Source organism: Delphinapterus leucas, chromosome 20 (genome assembly GCF_059928025.1).
Source record: "Delphinapterus leucas isolate spDelLeu-1000000601 "Yukka" chromosome 20, BTC_Dleu_Yukka2, whole genome shotgun sequence".
NCBI lineage: Eukaryota > Metazoa > Chordata > Mammalia > Artiodactyla > Monodontidae > Delphinapterus > Delphinapterus leucas.
The window spans coordinates 2,891,652-2,916,431 of NC_143148.1; the positions used below are offsets into that span (position 1 = coordinate 2,891,652).

The 24,780-nt window shown below is 41.2% G+C and overlaps 2 protein-coding genes across 3 annotated transcripts in view; one reads left to right on the forward strand and one right to left on the reverse strand.

Annotated features, from left to right (window-relative positions):
* SMIM17 (small integral membrane protein 17) overlaps positions 1-6,986 on the forward strand; it is a 36,051-nt gene extending 29,065 nt beyond the window's left edge. Inside the window, 1 exon segment of the mRNA XM_089902028.1 lies at positions 4,943-6,986. Within this exon segment, the coding sequence (XP_089758154.1) occupies positions 4,943-5,077 (135 nt within the window). The 3' untranslated portion in view covers positions 5,078-6,986.
* On the reverse strand, positions 4,339-23,958 carry ZNF471 (zinc finger protein 471). Of its 2 annotated transcripts, XM_089901950.1 has the most exons (5): positions 23,792-23,958; positions 21,786-21,877; positions 18,622-18,748; positions 16,431-16,526; positions 4,339-13,520 (listed from the first exon to the last, which is right to left on the reverse strand). In XM_089901950.1, exons 2-5 carry the CDS (start codon positions 21,816-21,818, stop codon positions 11,500-11,502), a joined length of 2,277 nt encoding a protein of 758 aa, XP_089758076.1. In that variant the 5' UTR covers positions 21,819-21,877; positions 23,792-23,958; the 3' UTR covers positions 4,339-11,499. The 2 variants fall into 2 exon arrangements, with proteins under 2 accessions (XP_089758076.1, XP_089758077.1); XM_089901951.1 differs by lacking the exon at positions 23,792-23,958 and having other exon boundaries at positions 21,786-21,921.
* Between the last annotated feature and the right edge of the window lie 822 nt (positions 23,959-24,780).

The following is a 24,780-nucleotide window of genomic DNA, read 5'->3' on the forward strand; positions in this document are numbered from 1 at the left end:
ATTGTATATATGTGCCACATCTTCTTATCCAGTCATCTGTCGATGGACACGTAAGTTGTTTCCATGTCCTGGCTATTGTAAATAGAGCTGCAATGAACATTGTGGCACATGACTTTTTGAATTATGGTTTTCTCAGGGTATATGCCCAGTAGTGGGATTGCTGGGTCATATGGTAGTTCTATTTTTAGTTTTTAAAGGAACCTCCATACTGTTTTCCATAGTGGCTGTATCAATTTACATTCCCACCAACAGGGCAGGAGGGTTCCCTTTTCACCACATCCTTTCCAGCATTTATTGTTTCTAGATTTTTTAAAATTTATTTATTGGCTGCGTTGGGTCCTCGTTGCTGTATGCGGTCTTTCTCTAGTTACGGCGAGCCGGGGGGGCTACTCTTCGTTGTGGTGAGCAGGCTTCTTATTGCGGTGGCTTGTCTTGTTGCAGAGCATGGGCTGTAGGCGCGCAGGCTTCAGTAGCTGTGGCACACAGGCCCAGTGGTTGTGGCTCACGGGCTCTAGAGTGCAGACTCAGTAGTTGTGGCGCACGGGCTTAGTTGCTCCACGGCATGTGGGATCTTCCCGGACCAGGGCTCAAATCCGTGTCCCTGCATTGGCAGATGGATTCTTAACCACTGTGCCACCAGGGAAGTCCCTGTTTCTAGATTTTTTGATAATGGCCATTCTGACTGGCGTGAGGTGATACCTCATTGTAGTTTTGATTTGCATTTCTCTAATAATTAGTGATGTTGAGCATATTTTCATGTGCCTCTTGGCCATCTGTATGTCTTCTTTGGTGGAATGTCTATTTAGGTCTTCTGCCCATTTTTTAATTGTTTTTTTTTTCTGATATTGAGCTCCATGAGCTGTTTTTATATTTTGGAGATTAATCCTTTGTCCATTGTTTCACTTACAAATATTTTCTCCCATTCTGAGCGTTGTTTTTTTGTCCTGTTTATGGTTTCCTTTGCTGTACAAGAGCTTTAAAGTTTAATTAGGTCCCATTTGTTTATTTTTGTTTTTATTTTCATTACTCCTGGAGGTGGGTCAAAAAAGATCTTGCGGTGGTTTATGTCAGTGTTTTTCCTATGTTTTCCTCTAAGAGTTTTATAGTGTCTGGTCTTACATTTAGGTCTTTAATCCATTTGGAGTTTATTTTTGTGTACGGTGTTAGGTAGTGTTCTAATTTCATTCTTTTACATGTAGCTGTCCAGTTTTCCCAACACCACTTATTGAAGAGGCTGTCTTTTCTACGTTGTATGTTCTTGCCTCCTTTGTCATAAATTAGGTGACTATATGTGTGTGGGTTTATCTCTGGGCTTTCTATCCTGTACCATTGATCTATATTTCTGTTTTTGTGCCAGTACCATACTGTCTTGATTACTGTAGCTTTGTGGTATAGTTTGAAGTTGGGGAACCTGATTCCACCAGCTCTGTTTTTCTTTCTCAAGATTGCTTTGGCTATTCAGGGTTTTTTGTGTTTCCATACAAATTGTAAAATTTTTTGTTCTAATTCTGTGAAGAATGCCATTGGTAGTTTGATAGGGATTGCATTGAATCTGTAGATTGCTTCTCTGATCTTCCAATCCAAGAACATGGTAAATTTTTCCATCTATTTATATCATCTTTGATTTCTTTCATCAGTGTTTTATAGTTTTCTGAGTACAAGTCTTTCGCCTCCTTAGGCAGGTTTATTCCTAGGTATTTCATTCTTTTTGTTGCAGTGGTAAATGGGAGTGTTTCCTTAATTTCACTTTCTGATTTTTTGTTGTTGGGGTATAGGAATACCAGAGATTTCTGTGCATTAATTTTGTATCCTGCAACCTTACCAAATTCATTGATTAGTTCTAGTAGTTTTCTGGTGGCATCTTTAGGATTTTCTATGTATAGTATCATGTCATCTGCAAACAGTGACAGTTTTACTTCTTCTTTTCCAATTTGTGTTATTTTACTTCTTTTTCTTCTCTGATTGCTGTGGCTAGGACTTCTAAAACTATGTTGAATAAGAGTGGTGAGAATGGACATCCTTGTCTTATTCCTGATCTTAGTGGAAATGCTTTCAGTTTTTCACCATTGAGTATGATGCTTGCTGTGGGTTTGTCATATATGGCCTTTATTATGTTGAGGTAGGTTCACTCTGTACCCATTTTCTGGAGAGTTTTTATCATAAATGGGTGTTGAATTTTGTCAAAAGCTTTTTCTGCATCTATTGAGATGATCATAATGGTTTTTATTCCTTAATTTTTTTATGTTCTGTATCACATTGATTGATTTGCGTATATTGAAGAATCCTTGCATCCCTGGGATAAATTCCACTTGATCAGGGTGTATGATCCTTTTAATATGTTGTTGGATTCTGTTTGCTAGTATTTTGTTCAGGATTTTTGCATCTATGTTCATCAGTAATATTGGTCTATAATTTTCTTTTTTGTGATATCTTTTTTGGTTTTGGTATCAGGGTGATGTTGGCTTCATAGAATGAACTTGGGAGTGTTCCTCCCTCTGCAATTTTTGGAAGAGTTTGAGAAGGATTGGTGTTAGCTGTTCTCTAAATGTTTGATAGAATTTGCCTGTGAAGCCATCTGGTCCTGGATTTTTGTTTGTTGGAAGGTTTTTAATTACAGTTTCAATTTCATTACTTGTGATAGGCCTGTTTATATTTTCTAATTCTTCCTGGTTCAGTCTTGGAAAATTGTACCTTTCCAAGAATTTGTCCATTCCTTCGTAATTGTCCATTTTATTGGCATATAGTTGTTTGTAGTAGTCTCTTATAATCCTTTGTATTTCTGCAGTGTCAGTTGTGATTTCTCCCTTTTCATTTCTAATTTTATTGATTTGCGTCCTCTCCCTTTTTTTCTTGATGAATCTGGCTAAGGATTTATCAATTTTGTTTATCTTCTCAAAGAACCAGCTTTTAGTTTTATTGACTTTGCTATTGTTTTCTTCATTTCTATTTATTTCTTCTCTGATCTTTATGATTTCTTTCCTTCTACTGACTTTGGGTTTTCTTTGTTCTTCTTTCTCTAGTTGTTTAGGTGTAGGGTTAGATTGTATATTTGAGATTTTTCTTGTTTCTTGAAGTGAGATTGAATTGCTACAAACTTCCTTCTTAGAACTGCTTTTGCTGCATCCCATAGGTTTTGGGTCGTCATGTTTTCATTGTCATTTGTTTCTATGTTTTTTTGTTTTTTTGGTTTTTTTGCAGTATGCGGGTCTCCCACTGCCGCAGCCTCTCTTGCTGCGGAGCACAGGCTCCGGATGCGCAGGCCCAGCGGCCATGGCTCACGGGCCCAGCCGCTCCACGGCATGCGGGATCCTCCCGAACCGGGGCACGAACCCGTGTCCCCTGCATCAGCAGGCGGACTCTCAACCACTGCGCCACCAGGGAAGCCCTCTATGTATTTTTTTATTTCTTCTTTTATTTCTTCAGTGATCTCTTGGTTATTTAGTAGCGTACTGTTTAGCCTCCATGTATTTGTGTTTTTTACAGTCTTTTTCCTGTAATTGAATTCCAGTCTCATAGCATTGTGGTCAGAAAAGATGCTTGATATGATTTCAGTTTTCTTAAATTTTCTGAGGCTTGATTTGTGACCCAAGATGTGATCTATCCTGGAGAATGTTCCATGTGAACTTGAGAAGAAAGTGTGTTCTGCCACTCTCAGTTGGAATGTTCTATAAATATCAATTAAATCTATCTAGTCTATTGTGTCATTTAAAGCTTGTGTTTCCTTATTTATTTTCTGTTTGGATGATCTGTCCATTGGTGTAAGTGGGGTATTAAAGTCCCCTACTATTACTGTATTACTGTCGATTTCCCCTTTTAAAAGCAAATATATGTTATAAAATATGATAAATTTCGTTATTTAAAAATTTTTAGGTATTATATTTTTATGTTACCAAAATTATTTTTAAAGGTATTGAATACGGGCATTTATTGTATTTTATACCTTTCTGTGTAATTGAAAATCTCCTAACAAAAATTTTTTTTAAAAGGAGTCCTATGCTGCATTACAACACAGGACAATTCATTGGTCACACTCAGCCGAAAAGCATTCTTCATTCATAACTGAAAAATATTTTTCAGTGATCTCTTTTTCTGGAGCCAAACAAATCACAGTGAGATCAAAATAATCATAAGGAATTCTTTTAATAAATCTTATGCCCAAACTTTGTGAAATGATAACATCCACCTCCCTTGTCTAAGGACACAAGGGGTCTCAGATGATAATGGATAAAAGCAAGACGGAAAACTGTTCCACATGTTACCATTTGTGTAGAAAGGTGTACTATACAACTTTTTGGAATATTTATGTATATAAAAAATCCACATAAATATTTGCTTATATATGCATAGAATGTTCTGGAAATATACCAGGAAACTGTTCGGGGTGGTTGCCTCCAGGGAGAGGAACTTGCTGGCTGTGGGGGAGGGGGAGGATGGGGTAAGATTTTTATTTTTCTTTTACTTTATAAATTGGGGACATATGGATTACATAAAATAATTTTAAAAAATAATTTATTTTTGGCTGCGTTGGGCCTTTGTTGCTGCGTGTGGACTTTCTCTAGTTGCATCGAGCAGGGGCTACTCTTCATTGTGGTGCACAGGGTTCTCACTCCCGTGGCTTCTCGTTTTGGAGCACGGGCTCTAAGTGTGCAGGCTTCAGTAGTTGTGGCACGTGGGTTCAGTAGTTGTGGCTCATGGGCTCTAGAGGGCAGGCTCAGTAGTTGTGGCGCACGGGCTTAGTTGCTCCATGGCATGTAGAATCTTCCCAGACCAGGGCTCGAACCCATGTCCCCTGCATTGGCAGGTGGATTCTTAACCACTGCACCACCAGGGAAGTCCCATAAAATAATTTTGTAGAGGTCATGCCATGTGATTGACACTTGTCTTCCACCGAAACAGCAGATGGATTGCATTAGTGATTACCATGTTTCACTCTTCCCTGTAGCCACACCATTGGGTAGGCCCTTCCTAGGCTATTCCTGGCTTGGCCATGGGGCCTGCTTTGGCCGATGGGATTAGAAACAAACTTGAAGCTGTGCCTGTGTGTCCCCACTCTCATAAATCCCTGCTCTGTCCATGAGAGCACACCCAGGCAAGATGTGAGTCAGCTGAGCCCTTCTGTACCAGCCAGCCCCCATCCAACCCACAGCTGACCACAGATGCATAACTGAGCCCTTCATGTGTTACAGTGGGGTTTCAATGGCCATGCACCTGCTGTGAGCACACCAAGAGTGAGGGTGCTATGGCGCCCCCCCTTCACATGCCCCTTAAGAGTGGTGCTTCGCCCCTGTGGTGGGCTTGGGTTTCTTCCCCATACACCCCCAGCTGCACGCCTCTTGGGCTGGGAAGTGCAGCTTGGTAGCACAGACCCTCTATGTCAGTCTCTCTCTGTTCTGCCTGCTGCCAACCAGCTGCTGTGCTCTCCTCCAAGCTTCTGAGGCTCCCTTTCTGTCCCAGCTGAAAGAGCTTTGAAGGGGCTTCCCAGGGTGCAGGAACCTTTCCTCTTTCACAGCTCCCTCCTAGGGGCACAGGTCCTGTCCTGCTTCCTCCGGTTTGTTTGTTTTTTCTTTCTTTCGTCCTACCCTGCTACATGGTGATATTTCCTGCACTTCTGGTGTCTGAGTTCTTCTGCCAGCATTCAGTAAGTTATGCTATGAGAACTGTTCCACGTGGAGATGTACTTTTGATGTATTTGTGGAAGGAGGTGAGCTCCACGTCCTTCTATTCTCTTCTATTCTGCTATCTTGATTCACCTGCCTCCAGAGCTTTCTTTATCCCAGGAGCTGAGAACATTGTTGGCTCAGTGAATGACCTCACAAACAACAGCCAGGCATAATGCTATTATTACAGTCATCATCAAAAATTCTAAGGGCTACATGCTGTGTGATTCCACTTATGTGACACCCTATAATGTTATATAAGACAGGAAACAAAGCAGTGGTAGCCAGAGGCTGGGGGCAGGAGGAGGAGACTGACTACAAAAGACGTAAGGGAATTCTTGGGTCCTCTACATCCTGGTTGTAGAGGTTACATGCCTGTATGAGTTTGTCAAAGTTAGAATTCTACACCCAAAATGAGTACGTTTTACTGTATGAACTTTTTAAAAAATTTTTTTTATTTTAGTATAGTTGCTTTACAACGTTGTGTTCATTTCTGCTATACAGCAAAGTGAGTCAGTTATACATTTACGTATATCCCCTCTTTTTAAGATTTTCCCATATAGGTCATTACAGAGTATCGAGTGGGGTTCCCTGTGCTATACAGTACATCCTTATTAATTATCTGTTTTATATATAGTAGTGTGTATATGTCAATCCAAGTGTCCCAATTTATCCCCCTCTTTCCCCCGGTAACCATAAGTTTGTTTTCTACATCTGTAACTCTATTTCTGTTTTGTAGATAACTTAATTTGTACCTCTTTTTTAGATTCCACATATAAGTGATATCATATTATATTTGTCTTTCTCTGTCTGACCTTACTTCACTCACTATGACAATCTCTAGGTCCATCCATGTTGCTGCAAATAGCATTATTTCATTTCTTTTTTATGGTTGAGTAATATTGCATTGTATATAGTACCACGTCTTCTTTCTTTCCTCTGTTGATGGACATTTAGGTTGCTTCCATGTCTTGGCTATTGTGAATAATGCTGCTATGAACATTGGGGTGCATGTATCCTTTTGAATTATAATTTTTTCTGGATATGTGCTCAGGAGTGGGCTGCTGGATCATATGGTAACTCTATTTTTAGTTTTTTGAGGAACCTCCATACTGTTCTCCTTAGTGGCTACACCAGTTTACATTCCCACCAACAGTGCAGAGGGTTCATTTCTGTCCACACCCTGTCCAGCATTTGTTATTTGTAGACTTTTAAATGATATGGCCCCTGAATTGACTTCTTGCACCTGGCAAGTTGCTGCTATCTGGAGCTCAGCTTTCCTGGGCTCCTGCATTTACGGGAGTTCAGAAGCAGCCCCCACCCCAGTAAGCCCAGCATCTTAAGAATGACCATAGGGTTTCCCTGGTGGTGCAGTGGTTAAGAATCCACCTGCCAATGCAGGGGACATGGGTTCGAGCCCTGGTCCGGGAAGATACCACATGCCACAGAGCAACTAAGCCTGTGCGCCACAACTACTGAGCCTGCACTCTAGAGCCCACAAGCCACAACTACTGAAGCCCGTGTGCCTAGAGCCTGTGCTCCTCAACAAGAGAAGCCACTGCAATGAGGAGCCTGTGCACCACAACAAAGAGTAGGCCCCGCTCACCACAACTAGAGAAAGCCCACGCGCAGCAACGAAGACCCGACGCAGCCAAAAATAAATAAATAAATTTTTAAAAATACTTAAAAAAAAAAAAGGAATGGCCATAAAGCACTTTCTGAATATAGTGATGCTTTCCCCATGGCATGGATTCAAGGAAAGGCATTTGGCCCTGTCTCACGGAACCTAATGATAGAGTAAGAGAGAAACTAATAAGAAAGCAAATTCAGCATCCCCAAGTTTTCCCAGGTCTTTCCTGTGTATCAGGCAAGATCATTTCTGGTCGTTCAATGTCATTTAGTCATCAGTTAGGACTTAATAGATTGATTGCATTTGTCTACCCAGAAAACTATTGGAAAAGCAATAAGCTGCACAAATTAGCACATTGAATATGTAATTCCTGATGTGTAAACCTATAAATAAATTCAACCCAGCTCAAAATTTTATTCCAACTTTTGAGGCCAAGCACTATTAAAACCCATTCCTGAGGCCATTTTCTAGATTCTGATATGAATGTTGATAAATACTTTGGGGAGTCCTTCATCCATTTCCTAATCTCTTTTCTTATATCAACCTCTAGACCACTTGAGAATCAGACCTTTCTTTCTGTCTTTTCTTTCTTCCCTTCCTTCATCCCCCCATTCTTCCTTTCTTGTTTTTAAATCAGTGAAGCCATAATATTGGTAAGCTAAAAGGGAAATTGGTTAACCTTCATCCATGGCTATCTCAGGCAAATGTGAATTAGTTGGTATGTTTTTTGTTTTAAGGTTTCTTAGCGGCTTAGAGTTTCAAAATCTCAAAATTCTCCCACAAGTCCTCATTCCAATAACCAGGATACCAACTGTTCCTAATTAATATCAAACATTCTACTTAAGAGACCTGCCAAAATTGTGAATTAACCTGGCACTGTAGCTCATTCTTTGATAGTTAGCAAGCACAGCCTGATAGCTACAAGCAAGTCTTTCAACTATGTTACAAAAATGGCTGGTGTTCTACTCCATGCCTTAAAGCAAAAATTTTAAGAAACAAGCCCTTTTTTCTTCTTGCTTTATGCTATTCAGTTCCACTGTGAACAAATATCATACATATTTCTTGGACTGGCACTTCTTGTCCTCTTTGAATTCGTCCAAAGCAAAAGCCATCTAGGCCGCAGCTGATCAGCTGTTTTACAGTTGCTATGAAGGCATATTACTTCCATGGCACAAAATATGATTAGGAGCCTCACACTGCTTTGCTCCATTTCATCCAATAACCGTACTTTAATAATAATTCCACATTTTCTAAGGATCTTTTGCCTAAAACCCATTCAAGGTTACCAATTTCTATATTGGTAGGTTTCCTTGTTTGACAGCAAAAGAACTTAATCTAATTTTAAAATGAAAACAAGGGACTTCCCTGGTGGCACAGTGGTTAAGAATCCGCCTGCCAATGCAGGGGACATGGGTTTGATCCCTGGTCTGGGGAGATCCTACATGCCACGGAGCAACTAAGCCCATGTGCTACAACTACTGAGCCTGTGCTCTAGAGCCTGCGAGCCACAACTACTGAGCCCACACACCACAATTACTGAAGCCCGCATGCCCTAGAGTCCATGCACCACAACTACTGAGCCCACGTGCCGCCACTACTGAAACCCTTGTGCCTAGAGCCTTTGCTCTGCAACAAGCCACCGCAATGAGAAGTCCTCACACCGCAACAAAGAGTAGCCCCCGCTTGCTGCAACTAGAGAAAGCCCGTGCACAGCAACAAAGACCCAGCACAGCAAAAAATAAATAAGTAAATAAATAAATAAAATAAAATGAAAACAAAATGCTTGTGGGAAACAACCTACCAGAACATGAAACAGGTCAGCTCTAGCAAGCAGAGCAGCAGGAACTCAGGAGCCATCTTAAAATTGTGGCCAAAGGATGACTCATATTCAGCTTCCTCCTGAGTCCCAAGGAGAGAGTATATGACTGGATTAAAGTGAACTGTGTATAGCTGGCAATGCAAACAAAACCTCAGCAAATGACATCAGAACAGCCCAACCAACACAGCTGGGGGAAGGAGTCTGTATTTGTGTATGCATGGTTTCTATTTGTACTGTAGACAAAAACAACACATTTCATAATTTTAACTTTAAAAAGTTTATGTGTTTATAACTATGCCATATTATATAGTTATGAAAATTACATTCTCAATAAACTACAAAGCATTGTTTTGTGAGCATAGACATCCACCTCATTCTTTCCAGTGACTGTTTAATAATCTACTGAACTGATTTTCCACAATTAAGTAACAAATTTACTACTGCTGGACATTTAAACTGTTCCAAGTTTTTTACAATTCTGTAATGAATGTGCTTATGCATCTATATTTCTGCACCTGTGCTTTTCGAGAAGATAAGTTCCTAGATGTAGAATTGCAGCAGTGATTAATTACATTTTAAATACTGACAGGTCACACCATATTGCCTTCTAAAATGGCTTTCCACCTATTTACCCTCCCAATGTAATATAAAAATATGGTTTCTCACATCTGCAATCTTCATTTAAGATTTGCTGTTATACTGTGTATCTCATCTTATCAGACTTTGTCAGACTGTGTATCTTACCTTATCCTTGCTGCTTTCCAACAGCCCTTTTTTAAGGGCTATATGCTTCGTAATATATGGTTAAAATATATCTCAGTCTGGGGGCTTCCCTGGTGGCGCAGTGGTTGACAGTCCGCCTGCTGATGCAGGGGACACAGGTTCGTGCCCCGTTCTGGGAAGATCCCACATGTCACGGAGCGGCTAGGCCCGTGAGCCATGGCTGCTAAGCCTGCACGTCCGGAGCCTGTGCTCCGCAACGGGAGAGACCACAACAGTGAGAGGCCCGCATACCGCAAAAAAAAAAAAAAAATATATATATATATATATATATATATATCTCAGTCTGTCATGTGCCTTTTAACTTTGAATACAGTGTCTTATACCATGGAAAAGTTTAAATTTTTTACATGGTCCTATCACTCTGTCTCTCTTCATGACTTCTGGACTCTGTGTCCTGCTTACCAAAGCCTTCCTGAACTCAAAGGGATAGAAATATTCTACATTCTCTTCTAGAATCTTAATATTGTTTCATATTACATCTTTAATCATATTGAATGAACTTCTCTGTAAGGGGTTAAATGTGGATCTGACCTTATTTCCAGTTGGATAACTGTCAAGCACCATTTAAGTAATCCATCTCTCCCACCGACACATCAAAAATAATTACTTTTGCAATAAACTAAATTCATGGGTATACGATCTTTTTCAAAAATTTCCTTGTGATGCTTTCCTATTTACCATTCTACATGATTTTCAGAACAGAACTGTCAATGTAAAGATATCCTATAGGGATTGTGACTGGAATTGACTGTACAAACATGTTAACAATATTGAAACTTCCATCTGGAAACACAGATCTCCATTTATTCAGAACCTCTATTCTCCTTAACAGAGGTTAATAATTTCCTTCCTATATATAAAACCATGAGTAAATTCATCTATAATTTTTTTTTCTTCTGGGTTTGATATTAGGGTTGAATTAGCCTCATGAAAGAAGTATTCCAAATACTGCAAAATAATCCATTTCATTATTTTTTCTACACTCTAGAACAGCTTAATTATGATTTCTTGAAGGTTTAGAATTAATCTGTTAACCCAGGTGTCTTAGAAGAGGGCTACACTATTCAAGTTCTGTTTCTTCCATTTTAAATGTTAGGAATTTTTACTTTCTGCCTTGAATAAATATAGTCTTACATTCTTCCCAGTAAATTCTAGTTCTTTTGTTCCAGTCTTATCCAGAGTTCTAGACATTTCCTAAAACATATTCTATGTATCAGGTCACACTGAATTTCCTCATCAACAAAGGAACACAGCCTTATTTTGTGGTGATCTCAAGCTTTAAACATACTACTCATGCTAACCCTCATCATATACATTGTTTCAGTTCCAAAATTGTTATGATCTCCAAGTACATATACTGCCTTCCAGAGTTCACTGTTTAAAAATAACTTTCAAGCAGACTCTGAAGGATACTGAGCTAACATTATGGAGCACTTAGTCTGGGTCAGGCACTGTGCTGAGTACTTTGTATGCATCAAGTAGTTCAAAATTTCATAGCAAGGGTTTTAAGGGAGTCATAAAATTACATTTACATTTTGAAAATACCACTGTGGCAGTAGTGTGAAAAATGAACTTGAAGGGGACAAAAGAGGATGCAAGGAGACCAGTTATTAGACAATTGGAATAGTCCAGGTGAAATGACAGTGTTTTGGACTAGGACAACGAGAATAGAAAGATGTGGATGAATTCCAAAAATATTCAGCAGACATATCAACAGGACTTGGTGACACAGAAGGTGAGGAAGAGCTGGGGGCCCGAGATGACTCTACAGCATGAATTTTCTGATGATGAGCAAGGTGCGCACTTTGTCTGAAGACCTTTCTGCATTCCTTACATTCATAAGATCTCTCTCCAGTGTGGATTCTTCTATGTAGATTAAGGTGTCCAATCTGGCTGAAGGTTTTCCTACATTCCTTACACTGATATGGTTTTTCTCCAGAGTGAATTCTCTGATGAACGGTAAGGGATTGCCGATGGCTAAAGGCTTTACCGCACATGCTACATTCATAAGGTTTCTCCCCCGTATGACATCTTTGATGACAAATGAGCAACGATTTTGTTCTGTATGCCTTCTCACACTTAACACATTCGTAGGGCCTTTGGCCAGTGTGAAGTCTCCGATGCTGAGAGCGGGATGAGCTATCACTAAAGGCCTTCCCACATTCAGTACATTTATAGGGTTTCTCTCCTGTGTGAACTCTCTGATGTTGAATAAGGCGGGTAGTCTGGCTGAAGGCTTTTCCACATTCAGTACATTCATAAGGTTTCTCTCCGGTATGAATTTTATGATGCTGTGCAAGGTGTGCTCTCTGTTTGAAAGCTTTGCCACATTCCTTACATTCATAAGGTTTCTCTCCAGTATGAATTCTCTGATGAGTAGCCAGCTGTGAACTGATGCTAAAAGCTTTCCCACATTCTTTACATTTATAGGGTTTTTCGCCAGTATGAATCCTCAGGTGACTAGCAAGGTGTATGCTCTGCCTAAAGGCTTTCCCACATTCCCTGCATTCGTAAGGCTTCTCTCCAGAATGCACTCTTTGGTGCTGAGTGAGTGAGGCATGATGGCTAAAGGCTTTCCCACAGATATCACATTCGTATGGTTTCTCTCCTTTGTGAATTCTCTGATGGACAGTCAGGGATGAGCCATAGCTGAAGGTTTTTCCACACATATTACATGTGTAGGGTTTCTCTCCAGTATGAATTCTCCTATGCTGAATAAGTCCTATGTGATCACTGAAGGCTTTCCCACAGTCGATGCAGTCAAAGGGTTTCTCCCCAGTGTGATAATACCTCCAGTGACGGATAAGGGATGTGTTCTGCCTAAAGGCTTTTCCACATTCAATACATACATAGGGTCTTTTGCCAGTGTGACATCTCTGATGTCGTGCAAAGGATGAGCCATCACTGAAGGCCTTTCCACATTCCTTACATTTATAGGGCTTCTCTCCAGTATGAATTCTCTGATGCTGGGCAAGGTGTGCAGGCTGGCTGAAGGCTTTTCTACACTCCTTACATTTATATGGTTTTTCTCCAGTATGAATTCTTTGATGTTGAATAAGGTGAACATTTTGGCTGAAGGCTTTCCTACATTCCTTACATTCAAACAGTTTCTCTCCAGTATGTATTCTGTGGTGCTGGGCAAGGTGTTGACTCTGGTTGAAGGCTTTCCCACATTCCTTACACTCATACGGTTTCTCTCCAGTATGAATTCTCTGATGAACAGTAAGGGATGAGCTCTGGGTGAAGGTCTTCTCACATTCATTACATTTAAAAAGTTTCTTTCCTACATAGACTTTCTTGTGTTTTATTACCATGGAATTTTTAGAAAAGCTTTTTTTATCTGACTTGTGATTATAAATATTCTCTTCTATATTGTCCAGTGAGACAAATTTCCCAGATTTGTTATATTTGTGGTCTATTTCCACTGTAAGGGTTTCTTTATGAGTGATTGTTTCTTGTCTGATAAATGTCTCTTGGCTTAACCACTGCCTCTCAAAAAGATCTTCACATTTCCAATCTTCTCCAAAAGTGGGACACTCAAGTCCATAGCTTATAATTCTCTCCATTAATACATCATCACACACAAATTGCTTCAGAGGTAATTCTTGTGTCTCATATACAGATTCCCAATCTGAAAGATTCAAAAAAGCAAATGTTTCCTTTATCATGGGCTATAACAAAGGAAACATTTAACACGGAAAAGGTGAATTGAAAATAATGAATCCCACAAAATGTATGATACACAGGCGTGTCAACTGAACAAATATGCAAGCAGACCCTAGAGAATGAGACCTCATAGAGGAACATGGAAAAGGTGATTTAGAATATTAAATGTAGGATAACAAAGTCCTGAAGTAGTAATGCAATGGTAATAATATGTTATGCCTATATTAACATAACAGACTATAAATGAAACTTCCTCTATTCTTTCCCACTTCTGGGAGACTTGCATATATAGCTAGGCTAACTTTGTTTAAAAACCAATATCATCACATAACTACTGCCACTCAAAAATCTCTGTAGATTCCCAGAAATCACAAATACTTTGTGCTTTGTGACTTCTCTTGGGATTTAGGTAAAATCTTAGAGTCATCTCTTCATAATCAGAAAATAGTGTCCCTATGAACCATTTCCATGTGTCTTAATACAGTAAACTCTCTTCACTTCTCATAGATCCCTGAACTTCAGGCTGCATATTAAGGGATTTTTCCATTCACCTTCTCACTTTCACTAGGAAAAGTGGAAAGTAGGAAAAGTGTCACATCTTAATAGGGTTTTGCCATGTGTCTTTTTGTAGAAACAAGTCTTACAGTGATATGTGGGTTGATATCACTATTATTAATCACGTTCTTATTTCCTGCCACATAAGTACCTGTCTTGCCTTGTGAGCTAGAATATAAGCTTTGGGGAAGGACTAGATGAGCCTTACACACTACTACTAAGTCACTTAACATGCATCACAGAAACTCAGGCATATATAAGAAATTCTCGATAAATCTATAAAGAAGAAATTTGTATTGAAGAGGTGACACTAAGAGAAAAATTTAGGGGAGAGGTGATATCAAGAAAGGGCAAAGGAGAAAGTGCTTTCCTTTCCCATCTTGTCCATAGCAAATTATGGACTAATCCAATGCTCCCTAAATGGTTTCCTATTACATGTCAAGCATTAGGAACACTAGAGTAATTAGACAGTTGTTCTTGAGAAGTACAGAAAGTGATTAGGAAGACAAGGCCAACAAAGGAAGTAATCTGAGAAGAAGAAAATATGGAATATCAAATGCGAACCCATGTGGTAAAAAAGTAAAATTGGTATAAAAGTTCAGAGATGGGAGGGATCAAATCTACCAGAGAAGTTAAGAAAGACTCTGAGGTGTTAACAAGCTTCCTACCCCAGGTCATCTGTGGTATCAGAAACACCCAAGCTTCAAGAATTCTAGAACTGAGGCCATAAGAGTTCAGTGAACCAATCACCTACAGTTTTTCTTACATAGATGGGCTGAGGGGAGAAATACTAGAAAGAGAAAAACAGAAACCTGATGGCATCATCTACTCCTCCCTCAAATTCTTTCTTTTTTTTTTTTTTTTTTTCAAATTCTTTCTTGTCTGTGAAGGCTGCCTTCATCTCCAGCCTCCCATGAAGAGTCATGGTTGTCCCTTATCTTTTGGGCTTTTCTCAACACAGATGCTGAGATATCTTAGTCACTGAATTATACTTACATCTATACTGTGACTCAATGTCCCAGCAGATTTACAGGCTTCTTTATCCCCTTTCCCTCATCCTCTATCTATTCTTCACATGGCCAACTATTACCTCTTATCAGGAAAGTTCCTCTTTCTCTTTTCCTATTTAAGGCAGATGGTAGCTTCCTACATAACCAAAGTATAAAGTGTGTCTAAGCACAGCTTATTTCCCTCCTAATATTTGGGTATTTGGAGGATCCTAGAAGTCTAGGGTCCAAATCATCTCCAAATGTAAAGATCAAATACTGTTATAGAAGTGAAAGGAGAATTTCATAAAGGCATAATTATCACGTGTGATCCCAATATTCCCTTGTGTTTGTGAATTTTTGGTTCATTGGGGGAGGCATAAAATAAGCATGTACACCAGAAAAAAGTTAATTATAGGCTTTCCTAAGTGTTACAAAGAAAATAAACAGTGGCTTAGTAGAGAGTAATTGGGTTGGAAAAGGGAAAAGTTCACTATACAATGTGGTTAGGGACGGCCTCCAGTGAGATGATTTTTGAGCTCTGGCCTGATAGCCAAGCATGGACAGAGAGCTGACAGAGGAGTCTTCTAGGCAGAGAAAATAGGGAATTCAAAAGCCTGAGTCAGCAAAGAACTTGGTGAGTTCAGAAAAGGTGACCAGTGGGCTAGAGCAGTGCTTTTCAACTGTATGTCAGGCACTCATTGATAATGACATTTGTAAGACACATGGCACTGCTTATGATCCAGAGGCAACCAGACTTGGAACTCAGACTGCTGCTAGCCCCATGTGGTCTTCCAAGGCTTAGAGACTCAGGATATTGGCATACCTGTAACAAACTTGGAACATACCTGTATACCTTGCATAGTTTAGAAAACTCTGGGCTAAAGTATAGTGAAAAAACTAAAAAGTGATAGAAGATAGGGTTGGAGAAGTAGGAAGGAGCTGGTTACATAGGGGCTGATAGGGTTTGGATTTTTCCTATTTGCAGCAGGGTATGTTATGATTTTAGGTAGCATCTAATTTTAGAGTTAAGCAAAGATGTAAGGAGAGAAGCTTATATAAGTCTGTATGGCACAAGAAAAGAGGATGGGAAGGAGCTGGATAAAGATTTTTGCAAAATGAGTTATTAGAGAGAAGAGAGTCAAATAGAAGAGAAGATATTTGGGGAGCCCATGCTAAGTAGTCAAGTTTCAGTTTTTTCCCAGGCTTGAGTCAAGGCATGACTCAAGGCTTGAGATGTTTCTAAGAGCATAAGAAAGCAGGAAGTATCACCTTGAAAAATGGCTGAGCCATTACCTAGAAAGAATTCCCTTATCTGGTTCTTCCACACTCACCTGGGAATGGGGTTCTTCTCATCTCACTCTTCATCTCCCAAGGCTCTTTCCCTTGCTCCAATAAGGAGATGACATATGGCTTAGAGATACAAAGTCCTGCATACAAAAATCAATATGAAAATTGGCCATGTTTTGGGCATTTCAGCTGGTTCCTTAATTCTGATGGAATGACATTACAGGAATGAATAGATCAAGGGGTGACAGACTATATAAAGCTTTTGGCATAGTTTAGTGGGACTGCCAACAGTCAATTCTATAAAAGTTAAACCATTTTCTAAAGGGCCGGGGCAGAAATTCAGCCCAGCATTTTTGGAGGATCATCAGACAGCAGTAAGTGAGGTAATACAAGGGACCCCTAGAGGACAGGGTGTTCGACCCCTGGTCAGGGAACTAAGATCCCACATGCTGCAGGGCAACTAAGCCCACTCGCCACAACTACTGAGCTTGTGCACCTCAACTAGAGAGGCTGCATACCCATGCGCTCTGGAACCCATGTGCCACAACTACAGGGCCCACACACCCTGGAGCCTGCATGCCACAACTAGAGAGAGAAAACACACAAGCCACAACTAGAGTGAAGCCCATGCGCCGCAATGAAGAGCCCACACGCCTCAAAGAAGATCCCACATGCCACAACTAAGACCTGATGCAGCCAAAAATAAATAAAATAAATAAACAAATAATAAATCTTAAAAAAAAAAAAGAGGGGGCCCCTAGAGACAGTTTGGAGTTTGAGTCAGGTCAACTGCCTGATTAAAAAAAAAAAAATCAATATTCTTCAGAAGAATATAACAGAATCCAGAGTTTCCACAATGCATTATTTACAGTGTCCAGGATGAAAACCAAAATTACTACATAAAAGGAAGAAAAAATGAATCAGACTCAGAAAAACAATTAATGGAGACCTAACCTGTGATAACACAGGACTGATAACACAGAATCAGTAGACTAGGCTTTTAAAACAGTTAAAATATCTATATTCAAGAATGTAAAGGAAAATATGCTTGTAATTTCTCAGCAGCAAAATAGAAATTATAAAAAAGAACCAGTAAAAAGTCTAGAATTGAAAAATACAGTATCTGAAATACAAAAATTCTCTAGATGGGCTTAACAAGACATTGAAGAAGACATGGAAGGAATCAGTGAACTTGAAGACACAACAATAGAAATTATCTAATAAATCAATAGAAAAAATTAGTTGAAGAAATAATGGCCAAAAATTTCTCAAATTTGGTGAAAGACATATTTAGTTTCAAGAAGTTCAGTGAACCACAAGCAGGTTAAAAGCGGCCTCTAGGCTGAAGCCCACGCACCTAGAGCCCGTGCTCTGCAACAAAAGAAACTGCCGCAGTGAGAAGACCGGGCACTGCAACGAAGAGTAGCCCTCACTTGCTGCAGCTAGAGAAAGCCCAAGTACATCAACAAAGATCCAATGCCGCCAAAGATAAACAATAAATAAATAAATAAATGTAAAAAAAAAAAAGGGGGCCTCTGGAATTTTGCTGGTGGTCCAGTGGTTAAGACTCCGCCCTCCCAATGCAGGGGTTGTGGGTTCAATCCCCGGTTGGGGAACTAGAATCCCTCATGCCATGCAGCACAGCCAAAAAAATAGTAATATAATAAAAAATAAAGATAAAACACCCTCCTAGGGGAAAATGAGGAAAAAAAGGGGGGGGGCCTCTAGACAACAGAGAGCTAATCCAGCCAATGGTGGGCCCCAGGGTTGAGAAGGGTCCATTTTAGTTTCCCTAAGAACATCTGAAGCAATTTTCATAGTTTGTGCCTCGCTAGTTCATTTATTGCAAGTTAATAAAAATATACAGATTTTAAAGCAATATTCTGAATTTTTAACAATCCAGCTATACTCTTTGTGAACTTTGTTATGGTGGTAACAATACCATTGGACAGAGGAAACAAGGCAGCACAGGAGACCAGTGAGAGTCACATCACATCCTGTTCCCAACTGACTAAAGGGCACACTCATGAAATATCTGATACACACCAAATTCCCTTATTAAATCTGAAATTTTCATCAGTTCCTGAATACCCTCTTTATTTCCCAGATTCGATTCTGACCTACACACAGTAAAAAAAAAAAAAAAAAAAAAAAGTTTTAATAATTAAACAAAAACCAAAACCTAAAGAGTCCCTAAGGGTAATTCTGAACTATGAGAGGGGAAAAAATCCTCACCCACTGATACCAGGCTCTGATAGTTCTCCAACATCATACTCCTGTATAAACTCCTCTGAGCAGGGTTCAGCCATTCCCATTCCTCCTGGGAAAAGTCTATTGCTACATCCTTGAATGTCACCAAGTCCTGAAATGACACAAAGACATTCTTGATCAACCAATGCTCATGTCCACATGTGACTTCGAGTTGAAGTGTTAAGCTGTCCCTACTTTATGTGAGAAATAGCCCTTAGAGAAAAAAAAAAAACAACTTAAACATATAATATTAAACGCTAACCTAAAATAGTACTTATTGAACTAAAATGCTAACCTAAAATGCTAAACTGCATTGTATATGATGGTGCTAATCCATTTCTCAGCATGGGGAAATATGGACAGGTGGCCACAGGGCAGTAAACAAGGGCTTCAAGTAAGGACGTATACCTGTGGTTGAACCTTCCAAAACAGCAAAAAAAGAATATCTAAGTTGATATTTTGTAAATTTTACTCTATGGGATCCTAGTGTTTCAGGGGAAAGAGGCATTGAACTGACATGGCTGTGGTTTTTTTCTTACATAATAAAAATATATATCTAGAATGCAATTTTTTTGTGCTGTACCATTAAGAATTAATTAGCATGCCAGGCCATACCACAGTGACCTGGATAGCAATATGAGAAATCACCCAGCATAAGACTACAACACGGGCTTTCCTGGTGGCGCAGTGGTTGAGAGTCCGCCTGCCGATGCAGGGGACACGGGTTCGTGCCCCAGTCCGGGAAGATCCCACATGCCGCGGAGCGGTTGGGCCCGTGAGCCATGGCCGCTGAGCCTGCACATCCGGAGCCTGTGCTCCGCAACGGGAGAGGCCACAACAGTGAGAGGCCCATGTACCACAAAAAAAAAAAAAAAAGACTACAACACATCAACTTGTGTGCTGAATTTGAGTATAACAAACCAATATATACTTAGACAATATCAAAATGAAATAATTATAATTTTTAGTTTCATAAAGACTTAATGTCCAGTTACCATCACCATCAGGTTGAGACAAATTTTTTTCTGTTTTTTTTAAACTGAGGTATAGTTGATTTACAATAAGTTTCAGGTGTACAACATAGTGATTCACAATTTTTAAAGGTTATAATCCATTTGTAGTTATTATAAAATAGTGGCTATATTTCCCTTTGTTGTACAGTATATCCTTGTGGCTTATTTATTTTACACATAATAGTTTGTATCTCTTAATTCCATACCCCTATCTTGCCCCTCCCCCCAGTAGCCACTAGTTTGTTCTCTATATCTGTGAGGCTTGTGACAATTTTTTTTAAGTATTATGGGCATTTTCATCTTCACATTTATTTCCACTGAAAATAAAAATCTTTGTAATGCTGTGTTGTCATTTGCAGCAACATGGATGGAACTAGAGGGTATTATGCTAAGTGAAATAAGTCAAAGAAAGACAAATACTGTATGATCTCACTTATATGTGGAATCTAAAAAACAAAACAGAAACAGACTTTGTATAGATATAGAGAGCAAACTGGTAGTTGCTAGAGAAGAGGGGAGTACAGTATGGAAAAGTGGAACAAAAAAGAGTAACCTTACAGTGCAGAAACCTGACAAATACTACCTCAACCAGGTAATCAAGGTATAGTAATAACTCAGGTTGATAGTATGAACCCTTGATATATGATGAAAATGGAACTCTGTGATCTTCCTTCTAAAAACACATTACTCCAGTCTAACCAGGAAAAAAACATCAGGTTTGAGAGATGTTCTGAAAAATACCAGAGAACCTCTCAAAACTGACAAGGTCATCAAAAAGAAGGAAGGTATGAGAAACTGTCACAGACAAGGAGACAAAACTACCTAGAAGATAGAACTACTAAATGTAATGTGGTATCCTGGATAGGATCCTGGAACAGAAAAACGATATTAAGTAAAAACTAAGGAAATCTGAACAAAGAATGGACTTTACTTAATAATAATGTATCAATATTGGTTCATTAATTTTAACAAATGTCCCATACTAATGTAAGATGTTAGAAACAGGGGAAGCTCAGTGTGATGCATAAGGATCCTCCCTGCTATCAGCAAATTTTCTATTATTAAAAACAGTTTATTTTTAAAAATCTATTTTAAAAAGTAAATCCTATAGGGAGTTCCCTGCTTGCCTAATGGTTAGGATTCCAGGCTTTCACTGCATGGCCTGGGTTCAATCGCTGGTCGAGGAACTGAGATCCTGCAAGCCACACAGCGCAGCCAAAAAAAAGTAAACCCTATCAAAAGGAAGACATCAAAGCTTTAAATTTGGGCTTCCCTGGTGGCGCAGTGGTTGAGAGGCCGCCTGCCGATGCAGGGGACACGGGTTCGTGCCCCGGTCCGGGAAGATCCCACATGCCGCGGAGCGGCTGGGCCCGTGAGCCATGGCCGCTGAGCCTGCGCGTCCGGAACCTGTGCTCCGCAACCGGAGAGGCCACAACAGTGAGAGGTCCGCGTACCACAAAAATAAAAAAAAAAAAAAAAAAAAAAAAGCTTTAAATTTTCTCTAAGATTTTTAAATATACAAAGTCCAGCACTTAACTCAAAATAATGAGGCACATAAGACAAAATTAAGAGGAAAAAAATCAGAAAATAAAAACTCACAGAGGGACTTCCCTGGTGGTGCAGTGGTTAAGAGTCTGCCTGCCAATGCAGGGGACACGGGTTCAAGCTCTGATCTGGGAAGATCCCACACGCCGTGAAGCAACTAAGCCCATGCACCACAACTACTGAGCCTGCGCTCTAGAGCCCGTGAGCCACAACTACTGAGCCCACGCGCCTAGAGCCCGTGCTCCGCAACAAAGAGAAGCCACCGCAATGAGAAGCCCATGCACTGCAACAAAGAGTAGCCCCTGCTCGCCGCAACTAGAGAAAGCCTGCACACAGCAACAAAGACCCAATGCAGCCAAAAATAAATAAATAAAATAAATAAATAAAGTGGGAAGAAGAGGGGGCTCTATGCCTCATCACACTCAGTTTTATTTACCCATTAGGCAGTCTGAGTTAAGGACAGTGCTCTCTGGGAGAAGTGGGAACCAGGCCCTTAGATAAGACTGTTAATCAGGGAATTTTCAAAAGGAAAGCAGCTTTACAAAGTCCTAGTAAGACTGCTTTTCAAGAAGGAGAAATGAAATAACTAACCTGAGGCATGGCTTTCACTAGTTCAACTGTCATTTTCGCCTCCTTTTCCTGGCTTTTCTCTTGGGGAACAGCACTGTCCTGGAAGGGTAAGGCTGAAGGGAGAAAAAGGAGAGTGAAAAGATGAGGCCTTTGCACTCCCAGAATCACCAGCCTAAAAACTCTATCTTCTCTTTCTTCCTCCCAGCCTTCTTTGCTTCCACTGCCCACATAACTGGGAGATTATGGGCAACCGATGGCAGTTGAGATGTATAACTTATAACTCTGTTTCTCTTATGCTCAAGGTCCTAAATTTAATCTTTTTTCTAAAAGTTGCTTTCCCATTCTTTGGTCTTATTATGAATAAAAATAATGAGATGTGCTAGGTACTCTGCATAGATTATCTTCTCTCACCTTATTTTTAAAATGATCCCATGAAATAGCTGTTTCCTCTATTTTATATTTTGTAGGTAAAGGTGGACTCTTTCCCTTCCTGCGTCCCTGCTTCATGCTTTGATACAGTCTTCAGTTTGAAAATCTGACTCCTAAATGCCACCAGAGGCCAGGGTTATCCACCTTCTCCTGCCAAACCCCCAGGGGCTTTGCTTTCCTCTCACCCTGGGACAGTGGATCCTTTAGCACCCAATTCTGCCACCTTCACTCTCATCTCTGTCTTCAACCCCTCGGTTTCCCCTCCTTTTTGTCACCCAGAACTGAGGGTGTCTCCTGCTTCAGTCAGGAGCTCCAGTCACCCCACCTCTTGCTTCTCACTGGAACTCTTGGACTGGGAGCAGGGAATTCTACTCCAGGATCCTTATCCTGGCAACACGCAATTCCATAAAGCAACACACACAAAGAAGCCAAAGCTATCAACCTTCCAAGTAGTCTCCCCACACACACCACAGTCACACAGGGCCAGTTACAACCATACAGGGTAACACACAGACACTGACACAAGACCTCACATACCTTCTGATTACACAGAGGACACAATCGCAAGCACCCAACGGAAGGCACATCATATGCAGTCACATATATCACAGTCTCAGAGAGGCCATGGGTACAAACACACATGGTGATACACAAACATCACACATATACCCCCGATCTTATTCTCTCACACACACCCATGGCTCACTGCCCCTCGGCTCTGTCTCACTCACACCCACACTCTCCGCAACCTCACAGAAGCTATATTTGCAAGCCTTGTGGTGACAATCCATGGTTCACAGTCTCTCTCCTACTCACTTTGGTGTCACACACATCACTAGTTTTCCTCTCTCTCTCTCTCACACACACATCCTTAATGGTCTCTGTTTCAGAGACACACGGATTTCTCACATAGATACACAAACACTGCAATTGCTATCTCTCCCTCACACACACAATACACACTGGGGTCTCCCTCACACTCGGACACACACGGACTGTCATACAACCTCACACGCTCACACCAACATGCTTTCGGTCTCTCTCACACACACACCCGCCCCCACGATCTCTCCCTCTCAGCCTCTAACACTTGCTGACCTCTCACACTCGGGCACACCCGTTTCCCTCACACACACCAACATGCTCTCGGTCTCTCACACTCACAGTCAGGTCTCTCTCTCTCTCACACACACACACCCGCCCTCAACACGATCTCTCCCTCTCAGTCTCTCCCGGGGCCCCACACCTGCTGACCTCTTACACACAGGCACATCCGTTTCTCTCACACCCACACCAACACACCCCGCTCGCACTCTCTCTGTATTTTTCACAGTCCAGTCTTGTCTCTCACACACACGCCTTTCCAGCCGCCCCACAGCCCAGAGCCCGGTTCGAGCCGCGGCCTCGGCGCAGCCGCGCGGGCCTCTGGGAAATGTAGTCGGTCCGGGAGAGACGGCGCAGCGGTGCTCAGGCCAGGGCTTCACGGCCGGGTCCGAGCCGCTTGCCTCGCTTGCCCTGCCCCGCCCCGCCCTCGGGCTTGGACACCCGACCACCCAAAACAACCCAGAGGCCTCCCCCCGGAAGCCAGCCGCACTCACCCGAAAGACTTCAGAGCCGACGCCCGGGAACAGAGTGCGCAGGCGCCGAATCTCCCAGGTGGGCGGAATAAGGGGAGGGGTTAGACTCGAGGGGCGTGGAACGGGGCGTGGTTTAACGGAGAGGGGCGTGTTCTTAGGCTGTAGAGAATGGGAGGCGGAACCTTAGCGTCAGAGCGGGGGTGCCTGCGCAGGTATGTGACTACGCTCGAGGGTCTTGGCCCAGGGTTTCAGCAGAAAGACTACGATCGGGGGTCGGGGCCCAGGGTTTCGGGGGGCGTGGCGTGGCTGGGTGCGAGTGTACGCAGGCCCGTAGAATGCGCACTCGCCCCTCCCGCGCCTGGAGACCAGAAGTGTCCCTAGTTACGGGGTCTAAGCGAGGTGCGGCGGAGCCCCTGGTGTGCTCCTGTGTGTACCTGTGATTTGACGCTGTCTGTGTCCGTGTGACCGCCGTGTCGCTCCGAGTGCGGCCCTCTAAGCCTGTCTGCGGGAACGTGATTTTCTTTCTGTGCTAAGTTTTATGGCAGCAAGATCAGCGAGGGAACCCCGAATGGGCTCTATCACCTCTGTGATAACAGCAAATTATTACACTTCTCACCTGCAAAATGGGAATGTCGTTATTATCACTGTTCAGAAGTAGTGAATATGAGACGCACGTCTTTGGACCAGATCACTGGGATTGAACCCCATTCTGCCCCTGACCAGACTGTAAATGGTTCGTCGTATGGGAGACTAAGAAAAACGGTAAGTTAGTAGCTGCCTTGGAAGTTGAAGTAAATAAGGAAAAGCCATTCAGGGGGATATAGCAGAGGAAAAAAAACCCCACAAAATCCCCCGACCTCTCAGATCTTACTTTCAAGTGAATGGAAACAGACCACCAAAGAATGAGTAAAATAAATAGTATATCGAATGTTGAAAAGGCTGTGGAGAACAAAGGGAAGAGGAATAGAGAGTAGAGGAAATTAGAATATTTATTGTCAAAAAATGAGTAG